At 41.1% G+C, this 23816-nt stretch overlaps 1 protein-coding gene and 1 non-coding gene across 15 annotated transcripts in view; both read right to left on the bottom strand.

Moving 5' to 3' along the window:
• Positions 1-23816, bottom strand: part of PUM1 (pumilio RNA binding family member 1) — a 135420-nt gene that overhangs the window by 40112 nt on the left and 71492 nt on the right. For 6 of the 14 annotated variants that reach the window (XM_037882039.2, XM_037882041.2, XM_027828376.3 and 3 more), the window contains 2 exons: positions 12530-12623; positions 11125-11241 (listed from right to left, as the gene is read on the bottom strand). In XM_037882039.2, coding sequence (XP_037737967.1) covers positions 11125-11241; positions 12530-12623 — 211 coding nt within the window. The remainder of the gene's footprint in view (positions 1-11124; positions 11242-12529; positions 12624-23816) is intronic. The other 8 variants (XM_037882043.2, XM_043532006.1, XM_037882045.2 and 5 more) reach the window with 2 other exon arrangements.
• On the bottom strand, positions 959-1045 carry LOC114020905. The gene has a single exon (XR_003565631.1). It is a non-coding gene; the product is annotated as a small nucleolar RNA SNORD103/SNORD85 (small nucleolar RNA).

Here is a 23816-nt window from a genome sequence, read left to right on the forward strand (position 1 = left end):
TTGAAAGCAAAACAGCATTCTGGACTCAATCTGTACAAATTGGTGTGTTGCCGGTTCAGAGCCAGCATTATGCTGCAAGATGGTGAAGTTAAGCAACACTGTTACTCTGAGGGTGACATTGGTTAATCTTACTGTGCTGTCCTTATCAAATCATTTTACATTTGTCTGTCTACATAGGATTTGGTATAGGACCAATCACTGTACTATGTAAACAGTGTCATCACAGCCCCAAAAGCTCTTTTGCACAGCAAGATCACCTTATGAGTAGCCTGGGCTCCAATGCCACAAGGTAAATCAGGGTGAGAGCAAAGATCTATTTCCAGGCAATATCAGTTCATTTTACACATTAAAATGCACTCCAGTGGTCTGGTGCTTTGTGAGAGAACTCCATTGATGGTGAGAAAAGCGACTATAGATCCTACTCAACAATTCTGCTCCCAGGTAGCAACAGCTTATTTTACATGTTAAAATACCTTTTAGCCCTGTTACCATTGCACACGAATACCGAAGCACAGCCCATTGAACAGTCCCAGCATGCTGTTGCCCCATCTTCATCTAAGCAACCAAGGGTGCTTAGATCAAAATGCACCAGTGCCTGCTGGTACCTAATCAAAGCAGGTCACAAATTGCATGCTGGGACCTGTAGTTTCTGCAAGCCACAATTCTGTACTGATGAGAGGCAGCTACAATCTGCTTCGTTTTATGCAAACAGGGTAGCCGTCAGGCTCCTGGCAAGTGCCATGGCAACCTTCATTTGGTCAAAAATCAGGCATCTCTATTCCAAACCAAAGGAAGTTATTAATCTGAGCTCTAACTACCATACACACATAGTCTGGACTCTTCCTCGGCTACGGGTTGCTCATTTGAACAGCTACAGTTTTAAGTGTAAAAAAAGAGAAAAGTTACCGAAAACTGCAGTAAACTCTTTGAAACAAAGCATTCTGAGCATTTTTGCAAGTCTGGCTTAAACTCATCTGAGCACATGGTGAGGTTCTCATTACTGAGTGGCTCTCTCAGTGAGGGCAAGTGTGTCATCACTGCCAGACCTGTAACACTTGCAGTTATTCTTCACTTCAAGAGACTAACCTAGCTTTATACTTATAAAAGATCCCATAGAAAAGGAAGAACATCCTAGTGCATTTGAAGTCAAGTACTTCTACTGTGCTGTGCGCCACACACACTGAAGAGTTTATGCACTCAAAAAGTGTGTACATGTTAAAGTGAGTTTAAGAAATACCAGTAAACTGAACAGCAAACGTGGTCACAGTAAAAACAATTCCTTTCAATATCAGTGTTACCATCAAATCTATACAGGTATTTGTAATCATGCCATTCATGTGAATCAGAGTATGACAACTCATACTCAGTGAGGGACTTCAACTACAAAGACACCTGTTGGGAAAATAACACAGCAGGGGACAGATTATCCACCAAGTTTTTGGAATGTATTGGAGACCATTTTTTATTGCACAAGGTGGAGAAAGCTATTAGGGGAGAGGCTGTTCTAGATTTGATTTTGGCCAATAGGGAGGAACTGGTTGAGAATTTGAAAGTGGAAGACAGCTTGAGTGAAAGTGATCAAGATTCTAAGGAATGGTAGGAGGGAAAAGAGCACAATAAAGATAATGGATTTCAAGAAGGCAGACTTTAGCATCTCAGGGAGTTGGTAGATAAGAACCCATGCAAAGCAAGACTACCGGGAGGAAACAGTTCAAGAGAGTTGGCAATTTTTCAAGGCAACATTAACGGCACAAGAGCAAACTATCCCACTCCATAGGAAAGTTAGGAAGGATGGCAAGAGGCCAGTATTTGCTTAACCAGGAGATCTTCAATGATCTGAAACTCAAAAAAGAGTCCTACGAACAGTAGAAACTAGATCAAATTACGAAGGATGAATATAAACAAACACAAGCATGTAGCGATAAAATTAGAAAGGCCAAGATGCAAAACGAGATTAAACTAGCTAGAGACAAACGGTAACAAGAAAACATTTTGACAATACATTAGAAGCAAGAGGAAGACCCAGGACAGGGTCGGCCCATTACTCACTGAGGTGGGAAAAAACAATAACAGAAAACGTGAAAATGGCAGAAGTGCTGAACAACTTCTTTGTTTCAGTTTTCACCAAAAAGTTTAGTAGCGATTGGATTTCTAACACAGTGAACTCCAGTGAAAATGAGGTAGGATCTGAGGCTAAAATAGGGAAAGAACTACTTAAAAATTACTTAGACAAGTTAGATTTCTTCAAGTCTCCAGGGCCGGATGAAATACATCCTAGAATAACTCAAGGAGTTGAGTAAGGAGATATCTTAAAAAAATCATGGAAGATGAGAGATTCCAGAGGACTGGAAAAGGGCAAATATAGTGCCAATCTATAAAAAAGGGGAATAAGGACAAACCAGGGAATTACTGACCAGTCAGCTTAACTTCAGTACCCGAAAAGATACTGGAGCGAATAATTAAGCAATCAATTTACAAACACCTAGTAGATAAAAAGATAAGTAAAAGTCAGCATGGATTTGTCATGAACAAATCCTGTCAAACCAATCCAATAGCTTTCTTTGACAAGGATTGGGGTTGTCAAAGATGTGGTATATCTTGACTTTAGGAAGGCTTTTGATACCGTCTCACATGACCTTTTCATAAACAAACTAGGGAAATGCAGCCTAGATGGAGCTATTATAAGGTGGGTGCCAGAGAGTAGTTATCAGGGTCAAACTGGAAGGGCATATCACCTAGGGTCCCGCATGGATTGGTTCTGGGTCCGGTTCTGTTCAATATCTTCAGCAATGATTTAGATAATAGCATAGAGAGTATACTTATAAAGTTTGAGGATGATACCAAGCTGTGAAGGGCAGCAAGTGCTTTGAAGGATAGCATTAAAATTCAAAATGATCTGGACAAATTGGAGAAATGGTTCGAAGTAAACAGGATGAAATTCAATAAGGACAAATGCAAAATACTCCACTTAGGAAGGAACAATCAGTTGCATACATACAAAATGGAAAATGACTACCTAGAAAGAGGTACTGCGGAAGGGAATTTGGGGGTCATAGTGGATCACAAGAGAAATATGAGTCAACAGTGTAACACTATTGCAAACAAACAAACAAAACCAAAAAACAAACAAAAGTGCAAATATTCTGGGATGTAGTACAGGTGTGATGTAAGCAAGACACAAGAAGTAATTCTTCTGCTCTACTCTGCACTAATTAAGCCTCAAGTGGAGTATTGTGTCCAGTTCTGAGTGCCACATTTCAGGAAAGATGTGGACAAATTGGAGAAAGTTCAGAGGAGAGTAAGAAAAAGGATTAAAGATCTAGAAAACATGGCCTCTGAGGAAAGACTGAAAGAACTGAGTTTGTTTAGCCTGGAGAAGAGAAGACTGAGGGGGGACATGATAACAGTTTTCAAGTACATAAAAGGTTGTTTAAAGGAGGAGGAAGAAAAATTGTTCTAGCTAACCTCTGGGGATAGGACAAGAAACAACAGGCTTTAATTGCAGCAAGGGAAGTTTAGGTTGGACATGAGGAAAATCTTCCTGTCAGGGTGGTTAAAAGCACTGGAATAGATTGCCTAGAGAGGATGTGGAATCTCTGTCATTGTCTAAGCTGCTTTCAAAAACCTCTGAACACCTGTCAGGCGTGGTCTAGATAATACTTAGTCCTGTTGTGAGTGCAGAGGACTGGACTAGAAGACCTCTCAAGATTCTTTCCAGTCCTAGGATTCTATGATTCGATGACTCAAAACATCAGTGAGGTTGGCAACAGTATATTAGCAGGCTTGGCAGCATTACCACCATTTAAAAAAGAAAAATCTAAACAGATTTTACCATGCACACAAAAACAGACAAACATATTTCCATCAACAATCAAAATTTATAGTTAGGCAAAGTAAAAAAAATCCTGTTTGAGAATATATTGGAAACAAAATCCAGTGAGTAAGACTTCTGAAGTAGACTTATTATATATGTGCTAGCAAATTAACAGTAAAAACAGGTATGATCTGTTGATTTAAGGATATTTAATTTATATATTTTGACATATGTTGATAAATTGTGTTTCAACAGTTTAAAGCTTTAACTTTTTGAATTTTAACATCATAAAATAATTGTTTGACACGCCCCCAATAATCTTGCGCAGCTGTGAAAACTTAAAATAAAAAAATCTAAAAAATTCTTAAAAATAAGCATAGATATCAGCCAAAATTATAAAAAAATTCTTATTCTGCCAAGTATTGGTTGATCATAGGATGACTATGAGCTGCCAATGTGATATCGCTGTGAAAAAAGTTAATGCGGTCTTGGGATGCATCAGGAGAGGTATTTCCAGTAGGGATAAGGGGGTTTTAGTACCGTTATACAAAGCACTGGTGAGACCTCACCTGGAATACTGTGTGCAGTTCTGGTCTCCCATGTTTAAGAAGGATGAATTCAAACTGGAACAGGTACAGAGAAGGGCTACTAGGATGATCCGAGGAATGGAAAACTTGTCTTATGAAAGGAGACTCAAGGAGCTTGGCTTGTTTAGCCTAACTAAAAGAAGGTTGAGGGGAGATATGATTGCTCTCTATAAATATATCAGAGGGATCAGTACCGAAGAGGGAGAGGAATTATTTAAGCTCAGTACCAATGTGGACACAAGAACAAATGGATACAAACTGGCCACCAGGAAGTTTAGACTTGAAATTAGACGAAGGTTTCTAACCATCAGAGGAGTGAAGTTTTGGAATAGCCTTCCAAGGGAAGCAGTGGGGGCAAAAGATCTATCTGGCTTTAAGATTAAACTCGATAAGTTTATGGAGGAGATGGTATGATGGGATAACATGATTTTGGTAATTAAATATTCATGGTAAATACACCTAATGGCCTGTGATGGGATGTTAGATGGGATGGGATCTGAGTTACCCAGGAAAGAATTTTCTGTAGTATCTGGCTGGTGAATCTTGCCCATATGCTCAGGGTTTAGCTGATCGCCATATTTGGGGTAGGGAAGGAACTTTCCTGCAGGGCAGATTGGAAGAGGCCCTGGAGGTTTTTCGCCTTCCTCTGTAGCATGGGGTACAGGTCACTTGCTGGAGGATTCTCTGCTCCTTGAAGTCTTTAAACCATGATTTGAGGACTTCAGTAGCTCAGACATAGGTGAGAGGTTTTTCGCAAGAGTGGGTGGGTGAAATTCTATGGCCTGCATTGTGCAGGAGGTCAGACTAGATGATCACAATGGTCCCTTCTGACCTTAGTATCTATGAATCTATAAGCCTAAATATTAGCAACTAGTTTATTCAATGGGCTGAGGAGTAATTGCAAACAGAATGGTGATAACTGCCAGGGAAACCCAATTTCCAGACACTTGACACCAAAAACTTTTTAAATGTACCACACAAATTCTCATATTTCTCTGCACAGATAGTGGTATCCCCAACAGTACGTCAACACAAAACCCATAAATAACTTCTTTGTAAGACTTTTCAGCCTATATCTCCATTCAAATCAATATTCCTTAAAAATAGTTAATTTGGTGCTTGTGGGGGGGAAAAAACTTCACTGGATTGACAGTCCTGGAGAGATGATACGTCTCCTCAGTTGGCAGTAAATTAGCCATACAACACCATAAAACGTCCCTTCTTTTGAAGGAGCAACTAAAAGGAATAAAACCAGTTGGGACCTATAACTTAATTTCTCCCATTTCACCAACATCCATGCCCTTCAGTTTCCTTCCAGTCTAGCACTGCCACAGGAAAATAGGAAGGCCTCTTCCCAGTAGATTTGGGGTACATCTTTAAAGGGTTCAAAGTAGCATTGTCAGTGTGCTACATACCCGCGTACAAAAAATACATGACTGCACCACAGAAATTGTCGATGGGGCAACTATTTAATAGCTAATGTTTATATCTGTACTGCCGTCTTTAGATTTCAGAGTTAACACTCCAATGAGATTAATAGGGCAATTCAGACATCTTAGAGCTATGGTTCCAGGCTATGCTGCGTAGAGTTACACTCCTTGTTTTTTTAAAGGTTCTCCTCTCACTCAGGAGAGGTAGATTTTTTTTTTTTTTTTTTTGTAAATGAAAGCTCAGATTCTGGAGCATAATCCTGGGGCAGAGGTGTGTATGTGGTGACAAATTCTGGCCAAGGCCAAAACACTTCTATTGCAGCTTTGACACTGCTGTAAGAAGTGTGGTCCTGAATAGGTTTACCACTTTCTAGACTTGTAAGTGAAGTTACAGACGGTCTTTCTGGTAAAAGTAACGTATGATGGTGTGTTCCTACCAGTAAGCTTTGGTCTATTTGTTATTAAGGCTTAACACGTTTCCTTCCCATGGAGAGTATTAGTCATTCATTCACAGCTACACAGCCATCACATGGTAGTTCATTGACTCCTAGACTATTACAAACATCCTTGTTTAGGGCCCTATGAACTCTGTTTTATTATTGCGAATTTTCAGATTTATTATTTTCTGACCCCCCCCCATTTTTTAAAAATTAATTCCATCTTTATGGTTTTATCAAAATTGTTTGACACATTAACAATTAAGTAGCCTTACTATAAATGCATAAAAATGTTTAGAATTGGATTGCAACGGGAAAAACAGATTTTACAGAAAAAAATCCTACAATTTAAATGAAACATCCTGTAGATATACAGTAAAAGTAAGGCGTTTCAAATCACTCTTTAAAGTAGAACCCGGTAATATGATCAAACTGACATTGCTGAACAATAACACAAGAAGTCCACAGAAGAGTCTCTTATAGCATCGATTTAACTGAATTTATATTTGAATAATTAAAAAATAAAAAATAAATCCACTAAACATAAAATAATTCATCTCTGCAGTACTCACTGTTGCCATTTTAAATTAAACTCAGTACTTTCAAGCTTCCTATATTCTGAAGGAATGCTTAAATTAATTTCAAATTTGATTAAATAATTTCACACTATCAAGTCAACAGTTTACTGCTGAATAGCATTACAAACTGACAAACTTAAATGTCATTATTTTTCCCATCTCTGGCAGACATCTCCATTGTGGTACATTATGGTTAGTCAGTCTTTTTGTGTTTTCCTCAGAAAGTGATTCCCTCTTGTCTGTAAGTAGATTTTTATATTTACTAAAGCTTCTCTCTCTGTCTACAGAGCTGACAGGGAAGATGATGTAAGGTAGGGCAACCTCTGTTACTTTAGGCACTCATCCCTTCATAACCTTCCAGTAAGTGCAAAGGTCCAGTGGATCTGGAATGGGCTCATTCTGAGCGCTGTGCAGAAACACCAGCCATTGTTCATACAGTTCTGGTCAGGGGTAGGTGAGAGGTGGTAGCTTGCTGTACTGATTGATGTTTTGTTGCATGGGTGGAGTCTGCCTGGGATCAAACAAACAGATCAGTTGCAACACATCTTTTGCTGGATGGACATCCCAGTGTTTGGAGAATGTGATAAAAGCAAGCTGACAGGCTTCACGTAGATTGTCCAGGATCTCTCTCTCTTTACTTATGGAGAAGTCATCCAGGAGTCTGTCAGTTTCGTCACCAAACCCACAAGTTTTGGTTGTTCCAGAAATCAAGACCCCAGGTCTTCCAGAATACTGAAAGCTGAGACAGCTGTAGGGTGGTGGTCAGATGCTGACAGACGGTAAGGGCCGTTATTATTTTGGGGCAAGCTTCAGATATGAAAGCTGTCTTAAGTTTCAGCAAGTCTGATTTCTCCTGATTGCTAAGTAATGTCAAAAGGTTTGTCTCAGCCTGTGCTTTTTCAAAAAAGTCCCAGTAGAGATCAGTGTGCTGTGCATGATATTTTACTGCCTGAAACCAGCTATTCCATCTTGTGTGTACTGCTTCAGGAGGGACCTTCATGGTGTGCACGTCTTCTTCGGACTTAAGAAAAGCAACTCATCTTTGCTTTCTGACTGGCTTTTTGAAGAAGGCAGATTTCATCCAAGTAACGAAAGATGCCACATTGCTAAAGAAGTGAAAATGCTGCCATGTCTCACCTATCAGATTGATTATATGACACAGATATGTCACATGTACACTGTTGGGGCATGACTCATTTCAGTGCTTCTTTGTATGCTTTGATGCAATATGCAACATTGTCAGTTACAACTGAACAAACATCATTGAGACTGAGCTGGTTCCTATTCATAGACTCCAGAACACAGTGTGAGAATGTGGAGTGGTTGCGGCTCTCCATGAATATGACATCGTCAAATAGTACTAATCTGTAACACCTAAAAATACATATATTCTGATGTCAAAATTTTTCTACTTGTTTGTTACTAAACAAACTCAAAAATCTGTAATGGAAAAAAAAAATCCAGCTTCATATCCACTACTGTATCATTTAATGTTGAAGATTTTTTTTTTTAATATTATACAAGCATAATATTACAGCTGCACTGCAATAAACAATTAAATTTCCTAATGCAAATTAAATATAAAATGTTTGATAAAATTACTAACAAGCATTTTATAGAATAGCTCCAAAATCCCAATTTGGTGCTTTTTGGGGGAGGAGGGTTAAGACTATTTTAAGGGGTTATAGCATCTTAAATGCTTTTTCTTAAATTATCTGTACTTTAACTTGTATAAGTGTTTAGTATTTTCTAAGCATAACAAATGTTTTCCTAAAGACCAATGCATACATTATAAAAAAGCACCTACTTAAGAACCTGTCATCATAGTAAAAGAAAAATAAACTTACCTATGATAATATTTAGCACACTGCAGTCTCCGATATCTGTTGTCTTTTCGACCACTGGAATCTTTTTCCCCATGGATTTAGGCCAGCACTGCCACATGTGCTCCTGATAAACACAAGGCAGAATCTACCGAAGTGCCGCTTTATTTTCAGGCAATGCTTCCCACCATGACTGCTGTGTTTTAAGATGAAAGGTCGAAGCTTCTTCATTTTTTCCCCTGAGATGACAGTCTCAGCAAAGACCACAAGAAAAACTTCAACAAACTCCCATCTGGCATCTGCAGATTTCATACTGCCTGCAATTGTTCTCTGTAGAGAGTGAGAACCTCGATGATTCTCATCATATGTGGCGTGATTCTTCAGATAGGGTTTTGATATTAGATGATCGTTGCAGGTATCTTTTCGGGTCCAGTCTATTGTATGTTGACAGCATTTGCAGAACATCATACCACCCGATTCATAGATATCATTAGGCAACAGACTAGCTCTGAACTTTGGTGTCAGTGCATGGTTTCTTAGCTTTTTTGGATGAGCGTTTTCCAGTTGTAGAATGCTTTTTAGACATGTTTAATTGTGTACTGAACCATGGGGATGGGGGAAACTGTACTAGTAGTAGCAGGCCATGTGTCTAAGCAACAGTCAAAAACGAATATACAGTACACCCTTGTTATAAATGCCCTTCACAATAGCAAACCTTGGGCTGTAGCCAACCCCAACCCTGGATCCCACCTTGAGTGAGCGGAGGCACACACAGTTTCTCCAGCCCTGGGGCCACGGTGGGGGCACAGAGAGCTCCTTCAGCTCTGGGGCCACAGCAGGGAGGCATCCTTATTATTTTGTATTGTGCTGGATTTAAAAAACAAAACAAAAACACATAGCTGGATTCAGTGTTACGGTTTTGATTCCGCAATTCCGTCCATGTTCTCGTTGATGCAGCTTCCATAGGGCTCTACTTCTTGGCTTTCTTCCATTTCATCTCAGCCTTACCTGTGTGCCAACATTAGGCTTTACCCTAACACCTCATCTTTCATTTTTATTATGCCCCGACCACACCTAACATTCATCTCTTCAAAATTACTTTAAAAAAAAAATTATAATCCTGAAAGGACTCTTTATAATCTTGATTCTTCACACTGTTTTATATACTCTACCAAAAACACCATGTGATATGGTCATACTTTGTAATCCCATTTCATCATAGTTTGACTTTATGTTGGCCCCAAAGCTTAAAAGCTCACGAACAATTATGTAACAGCTGGTAAATATTACAAAGTCACATATCAAACTTACTATCCCACATTGCGCAAACCAGAATACTGTAAAGCTTGCTTATAGTAAATACAATCTAGCTTTGTTTTAACTTTATCCTGGAGTGGAAAGAAGCGGCGGGGGTGTTATTTAGGTAAACCGACTGCATAAGAATGAAATGTTATGAGGTTGTGCAACCTTCATTGAGTAAAGCTCTAATCTAACTCTGCACATTTTATTTAGAATCTACTGGACTTCCTCTCTCCAGATGGCTCAGTGAAAGAATTAAATGTGGTTGTACAGAACTAATCTGGTTTTGAAAGAACCCGCAGGACTCTCACTACTCGGGCCAGAACTTCATGACTTTTGGAATAAAAATTCAACATGCAATGTATTTTTTACACTTTCTAATAATTGCTTACTGGAGCTACCATTTCAAGACACAGCAATTTTGGCTCTTGAAGTTGGGAAAGGGTTCAGAGACTAGACAAGGTTGGGAGAAATAGGTCCAGTATGAAGGCAAGAATGACCCACATTAGAACTGCTATCTAGAGCACTTTATATTCAGCCTCTGCACAGGTGAGAGATCTTTTGATATATAAGACCTGGAACAAGGTAATTAAGGGACTGGAAAGCATAAAGTTCAGAAGGGATCCTCCAGTGAAGAAAAAAGCATAATTTACCAAATTTATCATAGCAAATCTCAAATTAACAACAGTAACAAATTTTACTTAACACTTCTTGGCAGGAAAACTTTACTCTATACCCTGTAACGCAGGCTTCAAAAGTATTTGGCTTTCAGATGTCAAATAAAAAACTCATAATAACAACCCAACACCAATCACACATTTGTCACTATAAGTGCGTATTTGTCACTATAAATGAAATGTCACCTCTCTTTCAAGATTTTTGTTCTTAATCTTAACTGTAAAACAGAATCCATACTGACCGGTTTTGATCCTCTAATTTAGGTGTTAATCTATAGGGACAAGACTTTCAAAACAAAAACAAAATTCTACTTTAAGTTTTATAATACCCTTATACACCGCACTGACATCCACTTATTTTTTCAGTAGCGCTCAAAACATGCTAACAGATTACATTAAGACTGCTCTGATAGCGACAGTTAAAACATTTTAGGCATAGAAAATTTCATCTAATGCACAAACAACTCTAAGTTGCTCACCTAAAGTTGCAGCTGCTGCAAGTCCTGCTGCATATGGATCTGTTCCCGGTGGAGCAGCACTGATGATGTATGGATTGGGGACAAAGGCAGCGGGAGCTAAACCTGCTGAAAACATACCTGTCAGTAAAAACAAACTTAACTAGAACTGCAGCCCTACCAGAATACCTACATGTTTTGGTTATTTACCCTGGCTGCAACTGAAGAGGATAAACAGGCTTGTGTAGCTATGATTTAAGAGTAAGAAAAGCTGGCAGCTACTTTGAGAAGACAAATTATGCATTTTCACATGTAGTTCTTTGTAGACAGCAGACAGTAAGTATCCAGGAGTCTTATTGAAACAATCAAATGTGAAATTCATAGCAATGTTACTGTCCATATGTATATGGGATTTGACTCCAAAGATACAACATCCCTTAAAGGGCTCGGAAACTAGTCAACTAGAAAAAAACAATGGGAAAATAAAGAGCAACTCCCAATTAATTTATACTGGTGGGTATTAATACATACCCATAAAATATGTTTTCCCTTGAAGTTCATTTTTGTCATAGGAGCTCAAAGCACTTTAGTAGATTGAACAAAATTTTTATGAAAGTGCTTTTATATCTCTAAATTAGGGGAGAAGATGACAGGGGTCTACACCAAAACTGAACAAATATGGAGTGCAACATACATGGTACATGAGAAACAGTGTCTTCATAATTCTTTCTAGCACTTTAAAACTAAGTTCAATTCAATTAGGAAAACATACAGTTAAACTCTTTGATGCTAGGAAATTTACTCCCACCATTAATGAGTGAGCCCTTGTGAGCGGTTCACCTATTTTTCTATAAACAAGATTATGTACAGTTTTCCCCGAGTCAGTATTTCTTTAATACCATGAATGGTAACATTTAAATAACTGCATCTTAAACTTCTAAGTCTCACCCAGAATAGTCTGAAATTCCATTCTGTGGGAGAGTTAATCAAGACTAAACCATAGTAATACATAAAATATGGACTCGAGTTTCTGTGGTCTGTACTAAAATGTGCATTTTTCCTCGTTTCACTGTCCCATTTACCCCAATTCATGTCTGGCTCAGAGTAAATGAATACTTAGAAAATACTCTCGTTACTGAATAGCATTCTCAATGCGGGCAAAGCAAGGGTCATCACAGGTAGAGAGAAATTTTTGGATGCTTCTTAAACGTATAGCAAGATGTTACCAGAATTTTGCAAGATAATCTTCAAACGTGGGCTGCTTCTGAAATCTGTGTGCCAATTATCCATAACTGGGACTGTACTTTTAAAACCCCTCTAAAGCCTAAGGACCTGTTTTCACTGCCAGAGGCTATTCTGAAGGCAGCCATTAGCAAGTAGCAGCAGCCACCGCCAGCCATCTAATAGAGGCGTTAAATGAAGGACTTACCTATGTGCGGCTGATGGGCAGCGGCCAATGCGTACTGCTGCTGCTGTGCTGCCGTCAACTGCTGAACAGCAAGTGCATTTGGTCTCTGAAATAACTGCAGGGACAAAAGAACAGGCTTGGTTCTTTATTCGTGCACGAGAAAAGTTCTCTCAGATTCCCTCCCGATGCAACCCTGACATATTAGATTTACTATCATAAGGGTACGGACACTCTTCATGATACGGAAACATGTTTAAAAGAGAGACTAACCCATTTATTTGAGCATAAGCTTTTGTGAGCTACAGCTCACTGCATCGGATGCGTTCAGTGGAAATGCACGGCATGCAGCCGATGAAGTGAGCTGTAGCTCACAAAAGCTTCTGCTCAAATAAATGGGTTAGTCTCTAAGGTGCCACAAGTCCTCCTGTTCTTTTTGCAAATACAGACTAACACGGCTGCTACTCAAAGCTGTTTAAAAGAGAGGTTCACAGGAGTTTTAAATTCATAATCTACCACAATCATCTAAAAATATTTTCATTCCAGCATTATTAACCTATCGTGAAGGTTTTCTACCTCCACATTCCCTGAAAGCTTCACTCATCAACTACTTTGAAACCTGTCTTTAAAGAGACTAAGACAAACTTCGTAAATGTGGCCTGTGGGTCACGGCAAGCTAGCAGCTCACCAGGCTGTTTCCAGCTCTAATACTGTATTAGATATACTAAATACTTTATTACTTTCCCATGCAGGCAATTTCTGTTGCCACAGAGATGTTATGAGACTGCAAATGGCAGTAGAGATGGGCTGCAGGACTAGGAATGGGATGGCAGATACTCACAAGATTCTCTGTAAAACGTGATCCATGCTGAGAAGTTAAAGAACCCTAATATAACACGAGGGGGAAAGCTTTCCTTACCTGTTAATTTTCTCTCTAAGATCTTCTAAATCAGTCCAGACACTTGGTGCACATAGTTCTTCCCTGACAGTAGACAGAAAGCAGACACTGGGACTTTCTGGTGATATTATCCCCTGCATAAGGGTTGCCAGCTCTCACAGCTCAGCTGAATCTTTGAAAGCAGTTCACAGTATTATTTAAGTGTAATATAAAAATCACACATCTTGAGACATTGAAAACTCACTATTTGCAAAACCACTGGAAATGCTGAAGAGAGCACCAGTCTTGAAGGAAGGGATAAGGGCTGGCATAGAAAGTCTTGAAGAAAAAAAAAGGAAAAAACGTTTCTCTCCAGCTTCCAATGCCAGTCCAGATTCTTGGGGCTTGCCAAAGGAGTGAAGTGCCATATAGAGGGGACAGCCTAATGCCTCTTGGCTGCCTGCAGCACTCTTGTGGCACAACAATTGGCTGATGCCTGAACATCAGCTTGTGAATATGAACACTGGAGAACACACATGCCAGGTAGCTGCTTGAATAACTCTAGTAGCAATGCTTCCACCTAACTTCCTAGCGAAATATACTATGAAAACAGAGGGAGCTGCCTTTGTTGTACTGAAGCAAGCTTTCTTGACTAGAAGCTTTATCCACTTGAAAAGAATGGATTTGGATGCTATGCTATTTTCTGCCCCCTTCCTCCACTTCCATCCTTGTAGGACTATGGGCTTGTCTACACGTAAAACATTGCAGCTGTGCCACTGCAGCACTTCAGTATAGACCAAGGGTTCCCAAACTTGGTTCGCTGCTTGTTGGGGGGCCGCTTCCCGCAGCTCCCATTAGCCGGGAACAGCGAACTGCAGCCATTGGGAGCTGTGAGCGGCCGTACCTGCGGATGCTCAGGTAAACCAAGGCATCTCACGGCCTACCAGGGGCTTTCCCTGAACAAGCGGTGAACCTAGTTTCGGAACCCCTGGTATAGACACTACCCACCATGCTGATGGGAGGGGTTCACCCATCGGCGTAGGTAATCCACCTCCCTGAAAGGCAGTAGCCAGGTCAACAGAAGAATTCTTCTAGACTTAGATCCGTCTGTGTTGGGGGTTAGGTCAGTTTAACTATGCTACTTGGGTATGTGGATTTTTCACACCCCTGAGCAACAGAGCAGGGTCAACCTAACTTTTTAGTGTAGACCAGGCCTCAGACAGAGAGGCCTAGCTTCTTTATAAAATGTTAAGACCGGGGTAGATGGACAATAATAATTCAGCCTGATTCAGGCAGGATGTAGTTAACTTCAGCATGAAACACAGAATTGTTTAAAGAATGGACTATCTTGATAGAAAAATCAGGTATAGTTCTTCACAGAGCAGGGCTTTCAACTCCTATCCTCCTTGCTCAGGAGATGGCAAATATGAACAAGAGAGCAATAGCCTACGGGATATTCTTCTTCTGCCGCCTCCTCCTCCTTCTGTAGGTCCAAACTAAGAAACAGGATGTAAATTTAGTACAGTATTTTAGATCCAAAAAGGAAGAAGTTGTCTGAATACAAGTTTTGGCTTTTGTCAACCACTATATCAAAATCTAGCTACATCTCGGTTTAAGTACATCTGTGTTCCCTGAAGGCTGATGAATGCACCTGTAAGATGCTGGTGCTCATTCCTAAGTCTAGACCATTCCGAAGCAACTCCAGGATGTTGGCTATGGAGAAGCACATCGAATCCATGGTTCATCAATCACACCAGGGACACAATGTTCTCCAGATCCTATAATCACGGGTGGATGTGGAACATATGCCTATGATAACCTTTACTCAAAAGCCCTTTCTTCCAAGAAGCATCCTCTCAACTGTGATGACCTAAGTCTAAAGAAATCTGGATCTTCATAACAAGTAGGGTCTTTGTGCCAATAAGTCATCTGTAGTAAGCAGGTGGATCAGTTTTCTATTGACATGCATGGGTTCAAGACAGAAAGGACATCCTGATTAATCTGAGATTCAGAAAGGTGTGCAGGAATGAGGGTTCCCAAGGATCTGCCAACTCTCTGCAGCACCCTCCTTATGGACCAATGTGAAAAAATATATGACAGCGTGCTGGGTGTATTTACCTCTAGAACTCACATTCATGATCATGCTGTCTACCATTCTGTTGTCTCTTTCACCAAACACAAAGTTGGTCCAATAAAAGGTATTACCCCACATACGTTGTGTCTCTACCTTCCTGTGGTCATCGCATCTACTTGTGGTCCCCTTCACTACAACAAATCCACCCAAAGCTCTCTCTATTTTCCACTCTCCTTTACATGTTTGGGATCAGTTTAGCCAGGTCACTGTGTTGCATTCTGGCTAGGTGAACAACCAGATAGGTTAGATGGGTGTCTTTTCTGTTCGTACAATCAACAGCTAGTTTGCCTCGGCCATATCCTTTTTCCTCATCAGTTTACCTACGTGATGGCAGTCAAGTTCTCAAACTGCATCTTACTGAGCTATTTTTGAACGCATGGTGAAAGCACAGAAGAGTAAGCCTGACTGCTCTTACATCTGGAGAAGATTGAGCCCATTTCAGCTCATGGGCTCAACATGGAGACAACATGGAAAGGATCTGCTGTTATACTTTGTGTTGTCGGTCTCCCATTTAAGAACATTCTTGCTGGGTGCTTAGCTGCACTCCCAGATGTATTAACATCTACATCAAGGTTTGCATACTTCTCTCGAATCAGTATTTTAGGCATCTGGTTCCTGGAACTAGCACAATCTGGAAATGGGTGTCCTCGCTGTCCATTATAATTTGACCCAAAGTCATCCATGTAGAGGTGAGTGACAGCTACTGGCATAATTATTCATGATGGAATAGCTTCAAGGTGATGCATACAGGTTGAATGATACTATGTAATACTGAAAACAGTTCCAGGGCTGTGAAATGCAGGGAACATGGACACAAGTGCCAGAGCAGCATTGGGCATAAGTATCTGTAGACTCATCTGAGCAGACACTTCAGAGAATCACAGAATCTCAGGGTTGGAAGGGACCTCAGGCGGTCATCTAGTCCAATCCCCGGCTCAAAGCAGGACCAATCCCCAATTTTTGCCCCAGATCCCTAAATGGCCCCCTCAGGGATTGAACTCACGACCCAGGGTTTAGCAGGCCAATGCTCAAACCACTGAGCTATCCCTCCCCCCCATTCATTTGGAAACTCCCTCAAGGAAACTACTTTACTTTGGTTGGTACAATTAGATTGAACAAGGCTGCTGAAAGTTTTGAAACTGAACTCTAACTATGGATCATGATGCCTAATAGGCATTGATCTGATATTATATGTTCCCATGCATGAAAGGAATAGAATAGCCTTCCTCCTATGAAGTCCAGGGATGCCTGGTAAGTGTACCTTCATTACTGCTATAAGGAGGTGGGTAGCAGCGTCCAGGTACCTATGTCCTCTTTCTTGAATGAAGGAGGTGCACTTGAAGCACCCTTTCTAGATGAACTGTAGCTGCTTTACCAGGGAATATGATCTGGCTTCTTAAAACTGTGCTTAGTGCAACTGAGACAGAAACTGCCATATATATGTTGTACCCTGCAGAAGGCCGAAGTTTTTGTCTGCTTTCTACAGCTTTAACTACAATGAGCTTCCTTTTGAAAGGCCATCATTGTACTCAGTAACCTCCTCTTCAAATATCTTAAAAAACACTTTTCACAAACATGCAGAATAGCAGGGCTTGGACTTAAATGCAGCTGAAACCTCAGAAGAGCTGGCTAATTCTACAGATTCTCAGCTCTTGTCCTGTGAAGGGAGGTGGAGATAGTGTCTGGTGAAAGGAGTTTGATGGGTGTTTCCAAGGGTGGCAGGAAAGGAACAAGATATTCCTGGCCCTCTCCGTTTGCACAGCACATCAGTCATGCTGTTCTCAGACTTGCTTCTAGCCTGGCATTAAGTCAAACTCACAGAGCTCTCAAGTGGAGATGTGACTTTGGTTGTCTTTTTGCCTTATCAGAAATAAAGTAATTTATAGTGACATATATTCTTCGTGCTACGGTCCACAGATCAGTTACAATGAGCAACTCCAGCCTGTTTGCTGCTTGGGGACAGAATCTGACCCATCCGTCACTGGGAGCAGGGGAACGTGCTGTCTCCTGAATTTCCTTAGTTATTTTCCGTCCCCCACAGCTGCAGACAGGTTCAAACCTTGTCTGTTGCAGAGCTTGTCTTAAGAAGATTCCAAAATTTCAAGGGGTTTTCAAGACAGCTTTCTGATTCAGTCCAGAGAATGGGTTCCAGAAGGAGAATGCGCAGCACCCACTAGCTGGAACACAATTCATTAACGTTTCAGAGAATGGTTCCTCCCATGGATAACAGACCTGTCCTGGCTGCAACAGTCGATGAATCTGACACGGTTTTCATAAAAACTGGGAAGAACACAATCGGCCCTAATAGAGAGATTTGCCTCTCTTGGGTACTGCCCACCTAGGAGGAGATGAACACTTACATGGCAGAAGTTAGACTAATAGAGCAGCTCCTATACCCAGAAATCTCTCTCTCATCGTAAGTCAATTTGGTTGGCTGGTGACTGAGCTCTTTTCATCTGGAAACAGCAAATTAAGAGCCCTTCAGCCTCTGTCAGGACCAAGGTGCTGAGCTGAATAATATCTTACAAAGCTGGGCAAGGTCCCTAATGTATGCATTCCAACTTTTCCACTGCTCCCCAGGACAATACAAAAGACAGGAGGGAGGGAGCGGTGACACTGTTTATTCCTTTCTGGCAGAAGAGCCTACACTCTCAGGTCTGATGACCCTAGCACTGGATCTTTGGACGTCTCTCACAGAGGTCTGTTATTGTAAAGTTAATCCTCCATCCAGGACCAGACACGTTTAAAATGAATACTTGGAGGAAGTGATTATTGCTGGCATGGACCCCAAAAGAGATGTCAACAACAACAAAAACTTATTCCAGTGGCTGTTGCAAAGTCCATAATTTAACTGCCAGGTTAAACCAAAGAAACAGCCTTGATATCCTCCAGGAAGGTTTCACTGTGGGTGAACAAGAGTGTCCAAGCATAAAGGTCAAATCTCTGTAGTATCATGTTCTCAGCATGTCCAGGGAAAGGAAGTTTGTACAAATCCCAACATCAAATGCTTCCTTAGGGCATCAACTTTATTCCAACTCCATAAGATCAGAGAGCACAACCTTGGAAACTCTTTCTGCTCCTTACAGCACTACCCAGACAGATACCCCATAGGAGGTGTTGTACTTCCTATCTATTAGAGTAGGCCTCCCAAAGACTACTATTTCCAATTACATGAGTTTTTTTTTATTTGAAATTACAAGCTTTCTCTAATGAGACCCAGTATTATACTTTTTATTCAGACAGATAGTCCTCAACTGGCATGGCAAATCACTCCTTAAGTAAATTCAAGAAATATTCTCTCTTCAGTTAAGCATCCAATTCCAGTCCTTAACACCACCGATAATCACAGGGCAAAAAAGCCACATCTCCTGTACTGAGACTGGCGAGAGAGCCAGATGGCCATCAATATTTAAGTTCACCAAGTTCTGCCATTTCCTTTCTTTTTGGCAGAAGTCTTAGTGCCCAGGGAAAGATGGAGGAGACAGATTATTTATAAAGAATCCTGTTTTGGATGTCCATATTTAAAGAATATGCTTTTCACCCAGAGGCATGCTGCTATGAAAATCCCATTTTAACAGATCTGTGGACCTCAGTGCAAAGAAAAGGAAAATTTATCCATGCTTACCTGAAATTTTCCTTTCGTTGGGTAATAAAGTCCACAGATCCAGCCCACCCAGGAGACAAACTGATGATCCAGAATAGAGATGGAAATTGATATCCAAGGATTTGCGGTTTATCATCATTATGCAGAATTTACCATTCTCTGGAGAGAGTGTTATTTTTTTCCTCAAATTACATTTAATACAGTCTGTAGTTTAAGAATGTAGATTTGAATTAACCTGGCTGTGGAAGTTCTCAATTGGAGGAAACTTCAGAAGGTAGGGCACTCCTCCCCTGCCAAAAGAAAAGGAGTACTAGTGGCACCTTAGAGAACTCCTTTTCTTTTTGCAGATACAGACTAACATGGCTGCTACTCTGAAACCTTCCCGGCCAGTGACTGACAGGTCTGATCCTGCCATTGAACTGCAAGCAGGTGGAAATATGCATGGTACTGGCTCTGTGGATCTTATTAATCAGAGAGAAGACATTTTCAGGTAGCTATGGATACATATTTCTATTGTCACTATGCGTGCATGTTTACGGAAGCACAAGCGTGAAAGACAGTAGCAGTAGCAAACATCACTCTGGGCTTCAGACCTAGAGGTACTGTTCCTACAAGAGGGGTCCAACTAGGGGAGGCAAGGATGTCAACGGCTACCTAAGAGAGTACAACTGCAGACTCTGGAAGGGATATGGGGCGATGGGCTTGAGGTCTTGGAGCAGATGGGACGCCAGGAGACATGCCTAAAGAAAGCGGATTAAGGCTCTTTAGCAGTCCCTGGTGAAGGCAACAAGAACAGTCTTTGGAGGAGAGAATCCACCCTGTTCTGCATAGGCTACAGGCTCTTCACTCCACTCACTGTGGATATCTTGAGGAAGGCTGTTTCTATCCTAACTACAGTTTGTGGTCCCCCTCAAAGTGCTGCAGAGGCTGCTGCATGCTGCTGTGTGACTAGAAATCCCTGTAGGCATCCAAGGCCTGCTCTATTCTTTGCTTTGTTAAGGTCTCTCTTAGCCAGCTTAGGCAAAAACAATTGAGCGCTGAGAGCCAGCAAACCCCATATATTCAGAAGATATTAATAAAGTCTCAATGCATTGTCTCCATCTGTTGGCAGTGAGGAACCTCCAGACACCTGGATTGGTAGAGAAGATCAAAGAGAAAAACCCAAACAAAAAGCTTATTATAACCAAGTCTTGACCTTAAATTAAACTGTATTTTTATACTCCTGATCTACTGCTGGTTTTGGCTCTGACACGGATATTAGTTTGGGTGTCCTTCCCCTTCCACAAGAGATTAATTTTCACCTTTTCAATTAAAATAGTGAGAATCTAAGAAATAGTGCTTCAGTTACAAAAATATTTGAGCGTATAACATTTTAGCCTCATGTAAGTTATATTCATATACTAGGACACAGCTCATGGCGAAGACATGTCTGGACGAGGTTTGTTGATATATCTGAGATACTGTTTTAAGTCCTAAAACTCTCAGAGAGTTTCACCTACACATAAAGCTAGTGTCATAACACACCTTGTCAAGAGGTCATAGGAGGAAAACTTGGAACAAACTGAGGCATCACAAGCTTATATTATGTCAATGTTATAAAGTTCAGATTTGTGTAATCTAGTTTCTTCTGCAACAAACATCTGACATTTCTAATCAGATTATGCACAGTTAAGACTCTCCCTTCTTAATATTGCTTTTAGCCGCACAGATTTATAATCCCTTCAAAGTATATGGCATCTTTTCCGATGCCTCATAAAAGGTGCTATACAAATGAGGTCCTTTTGATTAAGATATATTTCCTTTTGGAAACAGTTAAATGTAAGCCAGATTTTACTACAGGTCTAAACACAATCACAGACTCCATTTGGTATAGCTTCCAATTTTACTTAGAAATATATTCTACTTCAAAGTACAATGTGTAATTGGCAGACAATGGCACCAGAAACTATTTTTGAACAGACCCCTGGAAACACTGGCTGCTGGACACATTAAGTAAATCCTCCTCTGGTCTTCTGAGCCAAGGATATTGCATTTTATACTGACATATGTTAAGAAGTGGGAAGTTACAATTAGGAGTTAAGAGCCACAATAGCGAAAGCCCTACATTAAATATAGCGTATGTTTTCAAATAGTATAATATAAGGTTGCTACAAGTGTAAGTAAATAGATGAGGCTGCTATCAAAACATAAAAATAAGGTTGACATATCGAAGTACTAGTTCCCATCAGACAGTTTCGGATCTGGTTATTCACAATATCATTATCTTGATCTGAGTAGCTGAACTGAGTGCACCAGATATGTTCAATGGACATATACTACCTGTTGTCTAGCTTGCTTGTGCATCCTCATGTTCCAGTGAAATCCAAGTAGTTTAAAAAGGCAGTATAGAACTGTCGCATGTGTCAAGGTGTGATGGCAAGAGAGGTAAAGAGTTCAGCAGTGAAATAGTTAAAGTGCATACGTTCTGAAAAAGGCACTCTGTACTGGCAAATCTGCTTCAGGTGTTATCTGCTTAGTTTACATTTTAAAAAAAAAACCTTACTGCCATCTATGCAGATCTAATGGAGCCACAGAAAAGAAAAGGAGTACTTGTGGCACCTTAGAGACTAACCAGTTTATTTGAGCATGAGCTTTCGTGAGCTACAGCTCACTTCATCGGATGCATAGCATATCGTGGAAACTGCAGAAGACATTATATACACACAGAGACCATGAAACAAAACTTCCTCCCACCCCACTCCCCCGCTGGCAACAGCTTATCTAAAGTGATCATCAAGTAGAGCCATTTCCAGCACAAATCCAGGTTTTCTCACTCTTCCCCCCCCCCCCCCCCCCCCACACACATACAAACTCACTCTCCTGCTGGCAACAGCCCATCCCCCTTTGAAACCCCTCTTTATAATGCGCATGATAATCAAGGTGGGTCACCTCCAGCACTAATCCAGGTTTTCTCACCCCCCCTCCCCCCCCAACACACACCCCCCCTTTCCAAAAACCACACACACAAACTCATTCTCCTGCTGGCAACAGCTCATCTTACAATGTGCACAGCAATAATCCAAGTTTAACCAGAACGTCTTGGGGGGGGTTTTGCAGGAAAAAAACAAGGGGAAACAGGCTACCTTGCATAATGACTTAGCCACTCCCAGTCTCTATTCAAGCCCAAATTAATAGTATCCAATTTGCAAATGAATTCCAATTCAGCAGTTTCTCGCTGGAGTCTGGATTTGAAGTTTTTTTGCTTTAAGATAGCGACCCTCATGTCTGTGATTGCGTGACCAGAGAGATTGAAGTGTTCTCCGACTGGTTTATGAATGTTATAATTCTTGACATCTGATTTGTGTCCATTTATTCTTTTACGTAGAGACTGTCCAGTTTGACCAATGGACATGGCAGAGGGGCATTGCTGGCACATGATGGCATATATCACACTGGTGGATGTGCAGGTGAACGAGCCTCTGATAGTGTGGCTGATGTTGTTAGGCCCTGTGATGGTGTCCCCTGAATAGATATGTGGGCACAGTTGGCAACGGGCTTTGTTGCAAGGATAGGTTCCTGGGTTAGTGGTTCTGTTGTGTGGTATGTGGTTGTTGGTGAGTACTCGCTTCAGGTTGGGGGGCTGTCTGTAGGCAAGGACTGGCCTTTCTCCCAAGATTTGTGAGAGTGTTGGGTCATCCTTCAGGATAGGTTGTAGATCCTTAATAATGCGTTGGAGGGGTTTTAGTTGGGGGCTGAAGGTGACGGCTAGTGGCGTTCTGTTATTTTCTTTGTTAGGCCTGTCCTGTAGTAGGTGACTTCTGGGAACTCTTCTGGCTCTATCAATCTGTTTCTTCACTTCCGCAGGTGGGTATTGTAGTTGTAAGAATGCTTGATAGAGATCTTGTAGGTGTTTGTCTCTGTCTGAGGGGTTGGAGCAAATGCGGTTGTATCGCAGAGCTTGGCTGTAGACGATGGATCGTGTGGTGTGGTCAGGGTGAAAGCTGGAGGCATGTAGGTAGGAATAGCGGTCAGTAGGTTTCCGGTATAGGGTGGTGTTGATGTGACCATCGTTTATTAGCACTGTAGTGTCCAGGAAGTGGATCTCTTGTGTGGACTGGACCAGGCTGAGGTTGATGGTGGGATGGAAATTGTTGAAATCATGGTGGAATTCCTCAAGGGCTTCTTTTCCATGGGTCCCGATGATGAAGATGTCATCAATATAGCGCAAGTAAAGTAGGGGCGTTAGGGGACGAGAGCTGAGGAAGCGTTGTTCTAAATCAGCCATAAAAATGTTGGCATACTGTGGGGCCATGCGGGTACCCATAGCAGTGCCGCTGATCTGAAGGTATACATTGTCCCCAAATGTAAAATAGTTATGGGTAAGGACAAAGTCACAAAGTTCAGCCACCAGGTTAGCCGTGACATTATCGGGGATAGTGTTCTTGATGGCTTGTAGTCCATCTTTGTGTGGAATGTTGGTGTAGAGGGCTTCTACATCCATAGTGGCCAGGATGATGTTATCAGGAAGATCACCGATGGATTGTAGTTTCCTCAGGAAGTCAGTGGTGTCTCGAAGGTAGCTGGGAGTGCTGGTAGCGTAGGGCCTGATGAGTGAGTCTACATAGCCGGACAATCCTGCTGTCAGGGTGCCAATGCCTGAGATGATGGGGCGCCCAGGATTTCCAGGTTTATGGATCTTGGGTAGTAGATAGAATAT

The sequence above is a fragment of the Chelonia mydas genome, chromosome 19 (assembly GCF_015237465.2).
Source record: "Chelonia mydas isolate rCheMyd1 chromosome 19, rCheMyd1.pri.v2, whole genome shotgun sequence".
NCBI lineage: Eukaryota > Metazoa > Chordata > Testudines > Cheloniidae > Chelonia > Chelonia mydas.